At 44.3% G+C, this 14,890-nt stretch overlaps 1 protein-coding gene across 6 annotated transcripts in view; it reads left to right on the top strand.

The window, feature by feature from the left end:
* Positions 1–14,890, top strand: part of SUMF1 (sulfatase modifying factor 1) — a 77,943-nt gene that overhangs the window by 25,123 nt on the left and 37,930 nt on the right. For all 6 annotated transcript variants that reach the window (XR_004646680.1, XM_034777910.1, XM_034777905.1 and 3 more), the window contains 4 exons: positions 9,076–9,158; positions 11,757–11,879; positions 12,882–12,996; positions 14,248–14,361. Coding sequence is in view for 5 of the 6 variants with exons in the window: in XM_034777910.1 (XP_034633801.1) it covers positions 9,076–9,158; positions 11,757–11,879; positions 12,882–12,996; positions 14,248–14,361 (435 nt within the window). In the remaining variant the exon portion in view is untranslated. The remainder of the gene's footprint in view (positions 1–9,075; positions 9,159–11,756; positions 11,880–12,881; positions 12,997–14,247; positions 14,362–14,890) is intronic.

The following is a 14,890-nucleotide window of genomic DNA, read 5'->3' as shown; positions in this document are numbered from 1 at the left end:
TGATCTGGTAGTCAAGCTCTTAACATGCTTGCTGGGTCAGCAGGTGACTTAAAGAAGCACCTATCTTTCCTGAAGTTGATGCATAGCTCTGGGGCTGAGGGATCCAGATGCCTGGCATGGGACTGCAGTGCTTCCAAGGCTACCTCTTGTGCTGTCCCTCCTCACCCCCCCCAAAACAAAACCAAAAAAACCAAAACAATAGTTCAGGAGCCTAATGGCAAGAGGTTGGCAACCGAGAATCCCAAGCAGAGGGAGGCACTGAACTCTGAGTGGGGTGAAGGTGAGGCTTAGGACACATCTGTCTCCTATTGTCTAGCTTAGGTGGGTTCTTGCCTAGCATGCTGACTTTTGTGAATCCTATTCTGAGATGCTTATCTCTCCCCATTCATTGCATAGGGAACCAAGGCAATGCTCTTCACCACCACAGCTAAGCTGCTTTGTGAATCCAGCCCAAAGTGTGTGTGTGTCCCAAACACTTCTGGAAAAGTAAATTGGACTCTGGGAAATTTTCATTTTTAATCAAAGGTGGCAGTAGCTGACTACGCCTCAGTTCCGCAAATTGCTCCATGCATGTGGGAGAACTTGTAGGAGTGAAGTATGAGAGGGGTAGCCGTGTTAGTCTGAATCTGTAAAAAGCAACAGAGGGTCCTGTGGCACCTTTAAGACTAACAGAAGTATTGGGAGCATAAGCTTTCGTGGGTAAGAACCTCACTTCTTGCATCTGAAGAAGGGAGGTTCTTACCCACAAAAGCTTATGCTCCCAATACTTCTGTTAGTCTTAAAGGTGCCGCAGGACCCTCTGTTGCTTTTTTGTAGGAGTGAGTTTGTTGTTAATGATTCTCTTTGCAGTATGATTAAATGGTGTCCGCCTGTCTGCACAATTTCATGAGGAGTGTACTGTAGTCCTCACTCTAAGAAACCAGAGATTTTAGTTCGATAGCAGAGACTGCGGGGAATATAAATATTCAGGTGATTGAACCAACTATATAAAGTAGTCTGAGCCTTCTTAAAACAGCATCCTTATAGCTATCAAAATAGTTGTCCTGTTTTCAGAGCTGTTATCCACTTAAACTGCTTGAACAAACATTTCAATAAAAGTGTCTTTTCTTAGGCCCCGTCTACACTGGCAAGTTTGTGCACAGTAAAGCAGCTTTAAGAGCTGTAACTCCCGAGGTGTACACACTGCCAAGCCACTTCATGCGCAGAAACAGCGCTCTAAAAAAACCACCTCGGCGAGAGGCATAGAGCTTTCTGCGCCGTGACTGCAGCACTGCGGTGCCAGAGTAGACACCGTGGTGATTACAGCGCTGTGATTGGCTTTTGAGAGGTGTCCCACAATGCCTGTTGTCGCATCTCTGGCCATCCGTTTGAACTCTACTGCCTGCCCTCCGGTGACCAACCACCAGCCCCACCCCATACATTCCTTTGTAAATTTGAAAGTCCCCTTTCTGTTTGCTCAGTGATGCATGCAGTGGTCCCAGCCCATCTTTCCAGGTGGCCATGCCTGCTCCACACACCAAGCGATTCCCCGTTTGGATCACTGCCGAGCTGCTGGACCTCGTCAGCATTTGGTGAGAGGAGGCCGTGCAGTCACAGCTGCACTCCAGCCATCGGAATTATGATACTTATGGACAGATTTCTAGATGCATGAATGAAAAGGGCCATGACTGGGACACATTGCAGTGCAGGGTCAAAGTGAAGGATCTGCGGAATGCCTGCCACAAGGCGCGGGAGGCAAACTGCCACTCCAGTGCTGTGCCCGTGAGCTGCCGGTTCTACAAAGAGCTGGACACGATACTCGGAGGTGGCCCCACCTCCACTGCGAAGTCCCCTGTGGATACTTCGTTGCCAGTCAAGAGTGGACCAAGCCAGGAGGAGGCAATCTTGGATGAAGAGGGGGAACCAGAGGTGGAGGATGATTCTGAGGCCATAGATGCATGGAGTCCGGAGCGCTTTTCTACCCCGGAGGAGCCTAGCCAGTCACAGCAGTTGGATATTGGCGAAGCGCAAAGAGGAGAGGAGGCCCCTGATAAGTGGATCTGATTTTGGGAATTGCTGAAGCGAGTTGTTGGGGGAAGGAGGGCTGCAGAAAGCAGGCTTGTCTCCCACCTCATGCCTGGTTTGAGCAGCGGAACAGGCTGTTGATACACTCCCTCACTTCATGTGAATCTCGCTCGGAGATCTCCAGGGAACTCTCATGCAGATACTGGGCAATCCGCTCCCGCAGGTTCCTCGGCAGGACTGCTTTGTTTCTTGCCCCATTAATGGTAACTTTCCTGCACTACTGTGCCATCACGGGGGGCTGGGGGGGGGGGAGGGGGGCGGGGCACATAGCTGCACACAGGCTAGCCACATAGGGGCCAGGGCAGAAGCCGAGGGCTTGGAGAAGACCCTCCCTTGATTTCCTGCTCACCCTCAGCAGCAAGATACTTTCCATAATGATCACCTCCTATGGAAAGTGTGGGGACAGAAATGATTATCAACCTCCTCCAACTCCCCCACAGTGCTGGCTCTCCCCAAGAGCCACATGCCCAGTGTACAGCAAGGTCTGGGAAAAGTGATTTCCCCCCGCCCCCGTGGCTACTCACCATTTTGGGGGTCTTGTGGCTTGTGTGTGCTTGCCTGGGGTCAGCCAGTTAGTGTCAAGTGTGTGAATACTGGCTGTGTTTTAAAGCACTGAAACAGTATTGTCTGTGTTGCAAACACTACTGCTTCTATTGCATTTAAACTTCACAAAGTTGACCTTGGGAGGCCAGCCTCCCTTATCGGCAGCAGAACAGTTCTAAAGAATTAGAAAGCGTCTAAGGAGGACTTCATTCATGAGGTTATGATGCATTCCACTGCCAAGAAAAAGGAATTGAAGGAGTGGCAGGACAGCGAGAAGAGGGAACGAAAGGAGAATGTGGCACACTAGAAAGAAGTCACGGAGCGGCTCTTAACAGTTATGGAGCACCAAGCGGACACGCTCCAGGCGATACTAGCTCTTCAAACAGAGCAGCTCTGCACCTGCCCTCCCCTGCAGCCACTATCGCAAAACTCTTTGCCATGTGCCCCCCCCCCCCCCCCCCACACACACACACACCGCCAACACACTCTTACCAACCTCTTGGCTCCACTCTCTACCCGCAGCATTCCACTCCTCCCTTCTCACAGTCCAGCAGTGTGGACTTCCAATACCCACTGCACTCAACATCCATCCATCTCCAGTTTGGCCCTGCTGAAGTACAGCACCCGCTGCATCGTACTCCAAAGGAGAAGGTTGGGTATGATCCCTGGACATCCACAAATCTGTAGCCGTCCCGGGACCCCTCCTCCTCCTTGAGACCTCCCATTCCCCCAACCCCCTCCCTGCTGATGAATTTTTTCATTTGATTCTCTCCTCTAGTTGTTGTCTTTCAATAAAAGAACTGTTTGTTTGAAAGCAATCTTTATTCTATAAGGTGAAAGCAAAAAGAGCCCTGCAAAGCAACATACAGTTATGTTAAGGCCCCTTCTTGCATCATGTGCACCAGTCACCTCTAGCATTACGAGCACTGCAATCCTGAGCATAGCAACAAATATTAGTGGCTTTCAGCTTCAAATTGCTGCCTCAAAACATCCCTGATCCTTATAACCCCGTGCTGTGCCCCTCTAATAGTCCTGGTCTCTGGCTGTTCAAACTCGACCTCCAGGCGTTCAGCCTCTGCGGTCCAGCCCTGAGTGAAGCTTTCACCCTTCCCTTCACAAATATTATGGAGCACACAGCACGTGGCTATATAAGCATAGGAATATTGTCATCGGCCATGTCCAGCTTCCCATACAGGCATCACCAGCGGGCTTTTAAATGGCCAAATGCATGCTCCAGTCATTCTGCACTTGCTCAGCCTGTTGTTGACCCACTCCTTGCTGCTGTCAAGTTGCCCCGTGTATGGCTTCATGAGCCACGGCATTAAGGGGTAGGCAGGGTCTCCCAGGATCACAATAGGCATTTCGACTTCCCCTACGGTGGTGATCTGATCCAGGAAGAAAGTCCCTGCTTGCAGCTTCTTGAACAGGCCAGTGTTCCGAAAGATGCGTGCATCATGCACCTTTCTGGACCAGCCTGCATTAATGTCTGTGAAACGCCCGTGGTGGTCTACAAGCACCTGGAGAACCATTGAGAAATACCCCTTGTGATTGATGTACTCGGTGGCTAGGTGGTCTGGTGGCAGAATTGGAATGTGCGTGCTATCTGTCGCCCCTCCACAGTTAAGAAAGCCCATTTGTTCAAAGCCATCCACAATCTCACACACGTTGCCCAGAGTCACGGTCTTTTGGAGTATGATGCGATTAATGGCCCTGCACACTTGCATCAACAAGACCCCAGTGGTCGACTTTCCTGCTCCGAACTGGTTAACGATCAATTGGTAGCAGTCTGGAGTAGCCAGCTTCCACAGTGCAATCGCCAAGTGCTACTCCAGTGACAGGGCAGCTCTCATTCTCATGTCGTTGTGCTGCAGGGCTGGTGCGAGCTCATGACACAGTCCCATGAATGTGGCTTTCCTCATGCGAAAGTTCTGCAGCTATTGCTCGTCATCCCAGACATGTATCACAATGTGATCCCACCATTCAGTGCTTGTTTCCCGAGCCCAAAAGCGGCGTTCCACTGTGGTCAGCACCTCAGTGTATGCCACAAGCGTTCTCATGTCATAGCTACTACATGTGGCGAGATCAATATCGCGCTCCTATTGCCTTTGTAGTTTAAGGAATAATTCCACTGCCACTCACGACATGTTGGTCAGTGCGAACAGCATTCTTGTCAACAGCTCGGGATTCATTCCTGCAGCCAGAAAGAGGCAGGGCAGGGTGCGCAGTACACAAACCATTGAAAGATGGTGCCAAATGTGGACAGAAGCACAGGGATTGCTGGGATACAAAGCAATGCATCACGGGGCATTGGGACAGGACTCAGGATGCCCTGCGACCCCTTCCGCCTTCCCACAAGTCTTAGCAGCAAAAGAAAAAGAGGTGCTCTGTGAGAGAGCTGCCCAGAGTGCACTGCTCTGAATAGTGCCGCAAGTGTGAACATGCTATTGCACAGGCAGTTGTCAGTGTGAACACACAACAGCGGTTTTCCTGTGGCACTAGAACTACCGGGCTGTAACTTTGCCAGTGTAGATGTGCCCTTAGTCTTTATTCTCTTTCTTAAAAAAAAAAAAAAAAAAAAAAAAATGCTAATAGAAAACCTGTGGTCTATATTGCAGATGAAAGAGTTAAAGTGAAATGGTTGATATCTTCTTTAATTATCTCTTCTGGACTTATTGTTCAGCAGCATATGTTCTGTTTTTGCAGACTGAATCTGTCACCCAGTCTATGGAACACATGTCTAGGTCTGAAGCATGAGAATGTCAGGCATTATGAAAGCAATAAGCTTCTTAGTGGTATGAGAACGTTTGCAGTATTAAATGATGGGGGTTGTAGTATCTCTGATCAAATTAGCCTTTGTGCTGATTAGAATTAGAGCTATTAAAAGCTTTAAAGCATTCTGAGAAGTTTGAAATGCATATACTTTTTTCCTTTTTGGAAAGAGCAACTTAATGCATATTAGTTGATGATGTCAATATATGATTGACTTAATTGTCATTTGGAAGCTAATCTGGAGATTGTGGTATACCTAGTCTATAATTGTTATCCTGTTTGCATACTGCATCTGTTTATCTTGTAAAAATCTGATTGCAAAAACTGGCAGCCCTTTGGTGTTCAGTTCAGCACAACCAGAAACAGAAGAGAGACATGCAGTGCTTTCGTGTGGAGCGACTTCTTTTCTTTCTCTGTTACCATACACCATTCAAACTGAAAACATGTTTTTGCTATTTGTGCATGAAGAAACATGAAGTGGCTTCTTAGTCACATGCAAGGTTTCCTTTTGGATAAGGATACAACAGTCCACTACAACCTTGATCTTTTTAAAGCTAGCAGTTTCTTAGAAAAATGTCACAGTATGCACATTCCAGTTCCTATGAAACTACTGATGAACTCTAAGTAAGGCTCTGTCAAGTTCTCTTGGCACGTGAACGTCACTTTAACTTTCAGTAACCACCAGCTCTCAAATGGAGATAGTATAAAAGATTGAAGCCCAGCTATGAGTCAAAGATCCAAAATTTAGGAGACAAGGAAAAAATGCAAGGAAGTTGCATACCATCAGTCTTTTAGCCTAAACGTAGTCTATAGTGTCAGTTTTGGAATTCGCTCATTCTGATACTAGTAAATGAAACTACAGCCGGTCTGTGCGGGGGGGAAAGTGAACTGGGGGTCTAAAGTGGAGGCTTTTCTTCCAACTGAGATCATTGGAATCTTCCATAAGGGAGTCACCAAGTTTAGTGAGGGGCTGAGTGTGCTATTACACTTCTCAGAAAGGGCAGGGCCTCGGAGAACAGCACTAGCGTGCCTGAGCTGCACTAGCGTGTCTGCTTTCTTTTTGTAGTTGTAGACTGGGAGATGAGCGCAAGCTCTTTGAGAGATGTGATTGCCTTCTGTGATATGCATAACAGGCCAAATTTAAATGGAACCCACTCTGTGAGATAGAAAGCTTTGGTCTCCAGGCTGCTGAGAACCGTCCTTGTCTCTTCCGCACTTAATGCGACGTCTTCTATTCCAGCATTTTGAAGGAAAGTGTTTCAGGCACCTGTATGTGACCACTTCCCGTCCACAGAGAGTTCTAGTCTTATCTCTCTGGCTGGAATTCGACCATGCTTCTAAGGCAGTGATTTGCAAACGTTTTTGATCGTGTAATAGTTTACACTCTCCCTCCTGTCACACAAGTACATCTAATGATTTAAAAAAAAAAATCAACATGCAACTCTCATTAAATATTAAAAACAGGAAGGCACTCGTCCAAACAAGCCAACAGTCTGTTGTAATAAGAACAAAAGCAAAATGGTGATTGTGGTCAATATTTACCATTAAATCCCTGTCGTAACAAAGGGATTAACATACCATGCAAATTTAACAAATTTGTCACAATGCACAGCAGCATCTAGCGTCAAATGCACAGTGCCATCTGAGGACTTGATATGTCTGTAGAAATCAGCTTTGCTAGTTATTCATGGCTGCGGGTAAAATGTGCGCAGTAAGTTCTCTTCCAAAGCTTCTCGTGCCCCCCCAGAATACATTCTGTGCCCCCCAGAGGGGCCTATCCCCAAGTTTGAGAACATCTGTTCTAGAGGTTCAAGTGCTCTTGTGTACAACTCAAGAATATTCCGAGGTTCCTCACTGGAGAGGTTCTGTAGTGTGGTGGGTTGATCTCAGGGCTAGAAGTCAGCAAATCCCAGTTCTGCCACTGACCCATTATATGGTTTAGGGCAAGACCTTTAGCCATCAACCTTGGGCTCAAACCCCACTTTTAGTTCGGGAAAACAATGTTGCAAGTTTTTGTGAGGATTCATTTATTTGGTGGTCTTGCAAGTGTAAGCAGTGTACCTTTGCAATGTATTAACCACTTCCTTTTGTCAGACTGCCGTTTATTCCCTCTTCTGAAATTTCCATTTAAGCAATGCTGACGAGGGGTCAGGACCATAGAGCACATATGGTTGAAATATTTAATTATCCTTTCCAAATACCTTTCCCTCCTCACTGCTAATCCCCATGGGTGGAAGTAGCATCAATGGCATCATGTTTCTCCCGGGAAGCTGCTTCTAGCTTTCAGATTGTACTTGGGTCAAGCCACTCATCCACCTAGTCCAATGCCCTGTCTCTGAGTGGGAGCAATAGCACATCCTTCACAGGAAGTAACTCCAAGATGGACAATTATAGAATAAACTGTTCATAAGGGAAGTTTCTCATTATTACTACCTAGGCCTTATATAGCGCTTTTCATCATAGATCTAAGAGAGCTTTACAAAGATCAGTATCATTATCTGAAACTAAGGAACAAAGGTCAAGTGACTTAATCAAGGTCATCCAAGAGGCCAGTGGCAGAGTAGAACCTGTCTCCTGAGCCCTAGTTTGATGCTCTGTCCACTGATTACACTGCCTTTGCTTACCATAGGCAGTTGGTGGTTGCTTACATACCAAAGCATTGAGAGTTTCACATCCTGATTTTCCTTATCCTAGTTAATATAACTGTGGATGTTCTTGTTCATATGCATATGTAATCTTTCTTTAAAAGCCTACTATGCCAACCCATTTTGGGGCAGATCTGGGTTATTTCACTTAGCTCTGCCACTTGTACTTCCTGTGACCTAAACAGGCATTATCTTTTTGCCTCAATTTGCCACAAAGTGCTTTCATTGAAGTAGGAAGCAATAGCTTATATGTAAACTGTAATACAACTCTTCTGTATGTATTGTTCGTAGCTATTTTTGAAGTAAGAACAATTTTATGATCCTTAAACTATAACAACTACAGAAACAACTTACCACTCTGTGTTTAGAGAAACTAATGCAGTCGTGAAGTGCTTGATTTGCCAACGTATTAAAATTGAGATTGGTTTGTCTCCACCTACTGGAAGTTGATAGCAAATACTGCAGATCCAGACTAGTGAGTTTAATTAACTGGAAGGAAAATGACAAGTGTGCTAAAATAGTCTATAAGACGACCTGGGTAAGCTTCACAACATAGTTTCAGGACTCAAAGATTACAACTGGAAATTGGTGAGAGGACAGAGCTGTCAGATGTGAATAGCCTGCTCAAGATTGTGTTTTCAGGAAGCGAGCTGCAGTTCAGAACATCAGAGACTTGGGAGAACATTGGGCTTCTTTCAATCTCTTCAAAATCTGAAGCAGGTCAATACTAGTGAAAAGCAGTCATTAAACAAACTTTGCAGATTCAGTCACTTCACTTCCCCGCTGTTCTTGTCCACAGTGCGTTATTCCATACTTGCACTGGCTTTTGTTTGGCCATTAATGCTGTAGACTAAACATATGGCTCTCAGTTGGTTAGAGACGATCTTCCTCACAGTGGGTTTGGAGGCAGTAGACAGACTTCTGAGCTGTGAGCTTAAAAATGAAGTGTAGTCACTTCTTCGCTGTTGTCACATGGATGTTTCCCAGAATAGCTTTGACTGGGAATTTAGAAGACCTACAACATTCTTCTTGATTCTGCTTGGCCTGTTTTCAGGTTGCAGCTGCTCCCTGGTGGATGCCTGTTAAAGGAGCTAATTGGAGGCAACCTGAGGGACCAGACTCTAGTATCTCAAAGAGGTGAGCCAGACATGGCCTTTCCATTTTAACTGTGGTATTTACTTTAAGTGTCTGTAGAAACTCAGCGCGGAAGGTGGGAGGCATGGTTCGAGATAGGCTTCTTGCTGTGCTCTTTCTATTGCTTCTCAGTGCATAGATAGTATTTTTTCTGTTGCATATATTATAATTGGGACTTCTAAGCATTTGCTCCAGTTAAAGCATTAGCACTTGAAAGAACTAATAACCTCTGTCACGGTTAGATAAAATACACTAGCTGGGCACGTTGTATTAATTTGAAGCTTGATCAGACTTTAGGTGTCATGTTCAGTTTTGATGGTCTAGGACCTGCCCACCTGAGAGAGCACTGTGGCTGAGATCAGCAGAGGATGTTCCGGATTAATTTGTCTTCCCAACCCTGCTGCACCCCTTTCATTATAAAAGAGTTGTATGTAAGGTATCCTCGGAGTGTGCTCCATGGTTCAGGAATTCTGATGCCATCTGGTTTATAGAAAACAGCTCAGAATATTGGGGGGAGGAATAAAGTTTTCAAAACTGTCTAAGCAATTTAGGACCCTAATTCTCACTGAAAGTCAATGGGACTTAAATGACTTAGGAGGGTAGGTCCCTCTATAAGTTTTATCAGTGGGTTTGTTGGGGTGAGGGAAATGAGGGTGGGAGGGATAGCTCAGTGATTTGAGCATTGGCCTGCTAAACCCAGGGCTGTGAGCTCAATCGTTGAGGGGGCCACTTAGGGATCTGGGGCAAAATCAGTACTTGGTCCTGCTAGTGAAGGCAGGGGGCTGGACTCAATGACCTTTCAAGGTCCCTTCCAGTTCTAGGAGATAGGATATCGCCATTAATTTATTTATTTATTTAGGGTTCATACTTCAGTGGTGATCTTTGTGTAATGCTGCAGAGAGATACACTTATGTAGATGTAAATCTTGTTATCGTTAAGGAGCTTGTGTTTGGTGTCCTTACGTATTGTTAAAGAAATGATGATGAAACATGATGATGATCAGTAACTTCACGTTAAGAGACTAGTCAAAGTTTTAATCTCTCGCTGATGTATTTAGGGTTATCTTTTTAAAAAAGCAGATTTTTTTCAGCCTATGTCTTGTGGAAGCTGACGTATTGAATCCCTTAAGGATGGGAGCCGCATCTCTTTAACATCATTTGATGGCTAGTGCACATCATCTGCTCTCCAAGGGGGAATAAAGAGAAATTATCTGAAGCAAAAATAGAGGCGGTGGTATCAAGAGACAAGACAAAAAATAAGGAAGAGAGATTTAGGTCGTAGCAGTTAACAGCTTTGGAAACGTGCCCTCTGAGCCTTACATTTTGTAGGAGTTGGTTGTGAGTCTGGCCTAGTATAATGACCAAACTTCCCATCACAGAGAAATAGTCTAAAAGGTAGAGAAAGAAACAAAGATTGAAGATTAGTGGAGACTGTGAGATGTGGAAAAGTGAAAGGAAGACCAATAGCTAATACAGTGAGTCAGAAGCCTTGAGCATTCAACTCTTGTACCAGAAGCCCCTACTAGCAGGGTTGTGGCAAAAGAGAGGTGTGTGTGTTGGGGGGCGGGGGGAAGGGCAGGTGTATTGTGACCAGGATAAATGAGACCTTCCGTCTCAGAGGGCTGAAACAGTCCCTTTTGGGTAGGAGGGGTTGGGAATGTGTGAGCAAGATGGTGTGGGGAGTAAAACAGGGGAAACATAGAAGTCATTTGTAGAAGTTTGCATTAAAAAGCCCTGCTTCCATTATCAAATTACTGCAGCTCCAAAATGGTGAGGTTTGAAGAGGCTTGAGGTGAAGTGAGGGGTTGGCCAGTATTCTCTCCTGCCATTACCCTTCTTTCTCTCTTCCCCCCCGCCCCTCTCCCCAAAGTAAACAGATCTGAGGGGGAGAGGAAAAGAAAATAGAGAATGAAAATGAATAGCAAAAATGATTTAAAAATTATCTAACTCTACAAACCTAAACTGCCCCATCCAGAGGCTGCTCTTCCTCTGACTCTGTTTTCGAATGCGTTACAGCATACCCTTAAAACTACCGCAGAAATGTGGGCTAACACTGCATCCTCGAAGGGGTTTTGGCCTGATCCTATGAGGTGCTCATAAGCTAGGTTCTCATTGAAGCCAATGGGAGTAGTTAGTGGCTAGTAGCTCTACAGACCCTTCCCTAAATGGAGTCTGGGTGAGGACGCAGATGGGCATGATGGGGGAAATCCAAGAGTGAGCTGGATCTGTGGGTAGAGTGCATAGTTGTGGTGCAACCTGCTGTTACGTACCAATTTTCCCCCCCCCACACACACACCTCAATTCCTTATTCTGACGCTTGCCTTTCTTCACTTTGTATGTGTTCTTGATTGATGCCTTGCTCTGGTATTTACTTCAATAATTTATTTTCTGTAAAACTAACCTGTGCACCCAGTTCAGAGATAACTGAAGTCTAGCATGAAGGATATAAACATTCCATGTACAGTCTATGTCCCATTGTATTAAATCATGACATGGTCTGGGGCGGGGGGGTTCATAAGGTGCTTGCACTGTTGCAGGGTATAGCGGTGAGGCTGGTTGACCATGCTGATGTCCTCATTCTGTGTCTTTTGTTGCTCATCAGAATGGATCACCCAGTTCTTCATGTCTCCTGGAATGATGCTGTAGCGTATTGCACGTGGGCGGGAAAACGATTACCCACAGAAGCTGAATGGGAGTACAGCTGTCGAGGGGGCCTTGAGAATAGGTACTTGTCAAGACTCTTCCCTCGTGCATGTATAAGATTCTGATATCTCAACATCCAGAGAAAAGCTGTGTTTATTTTCCTTAACGTTTTTCTTGCACAGGCACATACATTTGCAGTAAATGTAACACTACTTTATTTTGTACAGCATCCTTTGTGTAAAGCGTATCCCAGAAAACGCTTCATATAACCATATAAGGTTGGAATTAAATAGTAACTAAGAGACAAAGTGCAATAAGGCTGTGATTGAGATGTAGGAATGCTGTTGCAGGTGACGGGAGATGTGATGTAGAAGGCTCTTGCCGCCAGACCCAAAATTGGTCAAAGAGTCCGAGAAAGCCAGTTTGAGATGAACAAAAGGACTGGGAAGGGGAGTAGAGAGAGAGAGCTCAAGTAGTCATAATTCCTTTCATTGCACAGACACTACTGGGTTCATATGTCAGTCATTTTGTATATCCTAAACCTAAAACATTATCTCATAGAACAGCAAATTGTGCTGCAGAGCTTCAGTTGCAATACGAGAACCATCATCCCTTTTAAGGCTTATTAAACATTGTGGGTTTATACAAATGGAGTTGGAACACGGATTGTATATGTTCTATATGTCCGGCTCCTCAGATGTAAACTATGTAAAGAATATTTACTTTGTAATTTTTCTTGTTGTAGCTCCAATTAAAAAAAACAACTGACAAAGATGGGAGTTGGGTTTAATTTTCTAGGATCAACTCTACTTAAAATAGTTTAACATTGTTTTTTATAGCAGTAGTGCTACCTAGTTAGATGACCATATAAGTTCAAAACATTGACCAAGCACTTGCATTCCTCAGAGTATTTTTGTGTACCCGACATGAACTAGATTGGCAGCTTTTCATTGATTAATCTATTCAAAATAGCTTTTTGAGACTGGTAGCAGTCCTCTCCCTTCCCCTTTTTCCCTTCTGTTGCCTCTAACTCTAAAGGCTAGCCATATTTCTGACAGCTTGTCTCTTGTGTTTCTTCTAACAGACTTTTCCCATGGGGCAATAAGCTTCAGCCAAAAGGTCAGCACTATGCCAATATCTGGCAGGGAGAATTCCCAATAAGCAATACTGGAGAGGATGGATACAAAGGAACTGCACCAGTAAGTGTGTCAGAGTACATTAGCAATACCCCCTTCGAATTGAGGGGTACACCCAGTGTGATGGGTAATGGGGTTTTTCAATAGGTGTCTGCCACCGGAAGGACACTTCTCGCAACTTCAGCTTTTCAAGCTACAAGATGTTTAATTCCAGCCAGGGGGGTTAAAGTGGAAAAGGTTCTTTAAGGTTGCCATCATGCAGAGTTCTCATGACTCTTAAAATGGAGAAAGGCACTATACATTTATTCCTACAAAGTGTGAAATGGAGACTAAAAATAACTTGCATTTAACTTTTTAGATTCACTAAAGTTAGCTCTATCTCTGCCTTTGACTCAAAAAATACTTAATGCTTTCAGGATGATGAGTATGGCATAACTTGCCCTATATAAACAAAATGGTTTTTGACATAGTGGGTCTTTGACTAGCATTCTGAGTAAATACCAGTACTCAGTTTCATGACCTCTGGAATGGTGTTTTTTCTGTTTAATGGGGAAGATGTGAACTTCCATTTATAAAGGTTAGAAGTATCTCATAGTGAGGAAGTCACAAAGTTTTTAATGCTTGCAAAGGAAATGCATGCTGTAGTCTTTTAAGTATGTAGACTTCTGTGAATGCTATTTTAAGAGAAGTGGTGACTAGAAGGGAAGTCAGCACAGGCAGAAGTTGGGAGACACGCTCCATTCTCTTGGTGGGAAATCTGGCATTCACAAATGGGGATGTAAACTAGTCTTACAATGATCCACTGGATCTAATTCCCATTAATGCAAAGTGCAGTTATGTGTTTGCATGTAGATTAGAAAATATCCCAGCATCTGCTCACAGCTGCTAGTCGGAATTTGTTGTCTTGTAATTAAATCACTGGCTCTAACAATAGCAGGGTCAGCAAGAAGATAATTTACAGTTTAACAATAGTACCTGTAAGTGTTGGGGGAGGAACCTTGAGAATATTTTGTCATTGTCCATAACAATGATGGATTTGTACTGTTTAAAAAGAAAACATAAAGGTTTTCATAGTTCAGCCCTTTTGTAGATATAATACTGAACCCTTGTCTTCGAGTATAAATCCTGATTAAAATAGCTTTCTTGTTCCTGAGCCTCTGTATTTCTGCATGGTTAACTCACTAGTTTCTGATTCAAATATCCGAGAGCACGAACATCTAGTCAGTGTTTTAACTTGTTGGTCATCAGGAGTTAAACGCTATTTCATGCCACAAGACTGTAATAAATGATCTTTCAACATTATCGCCCCTCCAGGTTACAGCGTTTCCTCCAAATGGCTATGGCTTATACAACATAGTGGGAAATGCCTGGGAGTGGACATCTGACTGGTGGGCTGTTCATCATTCTGCGGGTGAAACTCGCAACCCAGTGAGTATTTTTTAAATATCAGATGTGCTGTAACATGCCTTTTTGCTACTCTGCTTTATCTCCAATTAAAGCCTCTAGCTCCCTTCACCATGCCATGCATGGGATTGGCCAGGTTCTGGTGAGTCAGGCTATATCGCCTCTGTAAGTTGTTACTTTCTACAGTGACGTTGTAGCATTTTCTAATTAGTGTGACATCAATTTTACAAGTCCATCCATGGTCTGGGAATTGAATATTTTTACCCTAGCATCAGATTTGTAAGCACTAAGACTTACTAGTGTTGGAGAATTACTAAAAACATTGACTTCCTGGTTATCCCAAGAGAGTGTAAGATGTAACTGAACTGCACAGAAAAACGTGTGATCCAAGAAAATGGCACAACTCATTGCACTGGCAGTTGCAAATCATAAGTTACAACTTATTTGTGTGGATTATATATTTAACAGTCTCATTTCATGATTTGAAGGCGTATTGAGTCCTGGCTGTACCAGTTGAGTCAAATATTAAATGACATTTTGGAAGGAGAAGTAG

This window comes from Trachemys scripta, chromosome 7 (assembly GCF_013100865.1).
Source record: "Trachemys scripta elegans isolate TJP31775 chromosome 7, CAS_Tse_1.0, whole genome shotgun sequence".
Taxonomy (NCBI): Eukaryota; Metazoa; Chordata; order Testudines; family Emydidae; genus Trachemys; species Trachemys scripta.
Note: the sequence above shows the minus strand (reverse complement) of the source record. Positions and strands in the feature narration are given on the sequence as shown.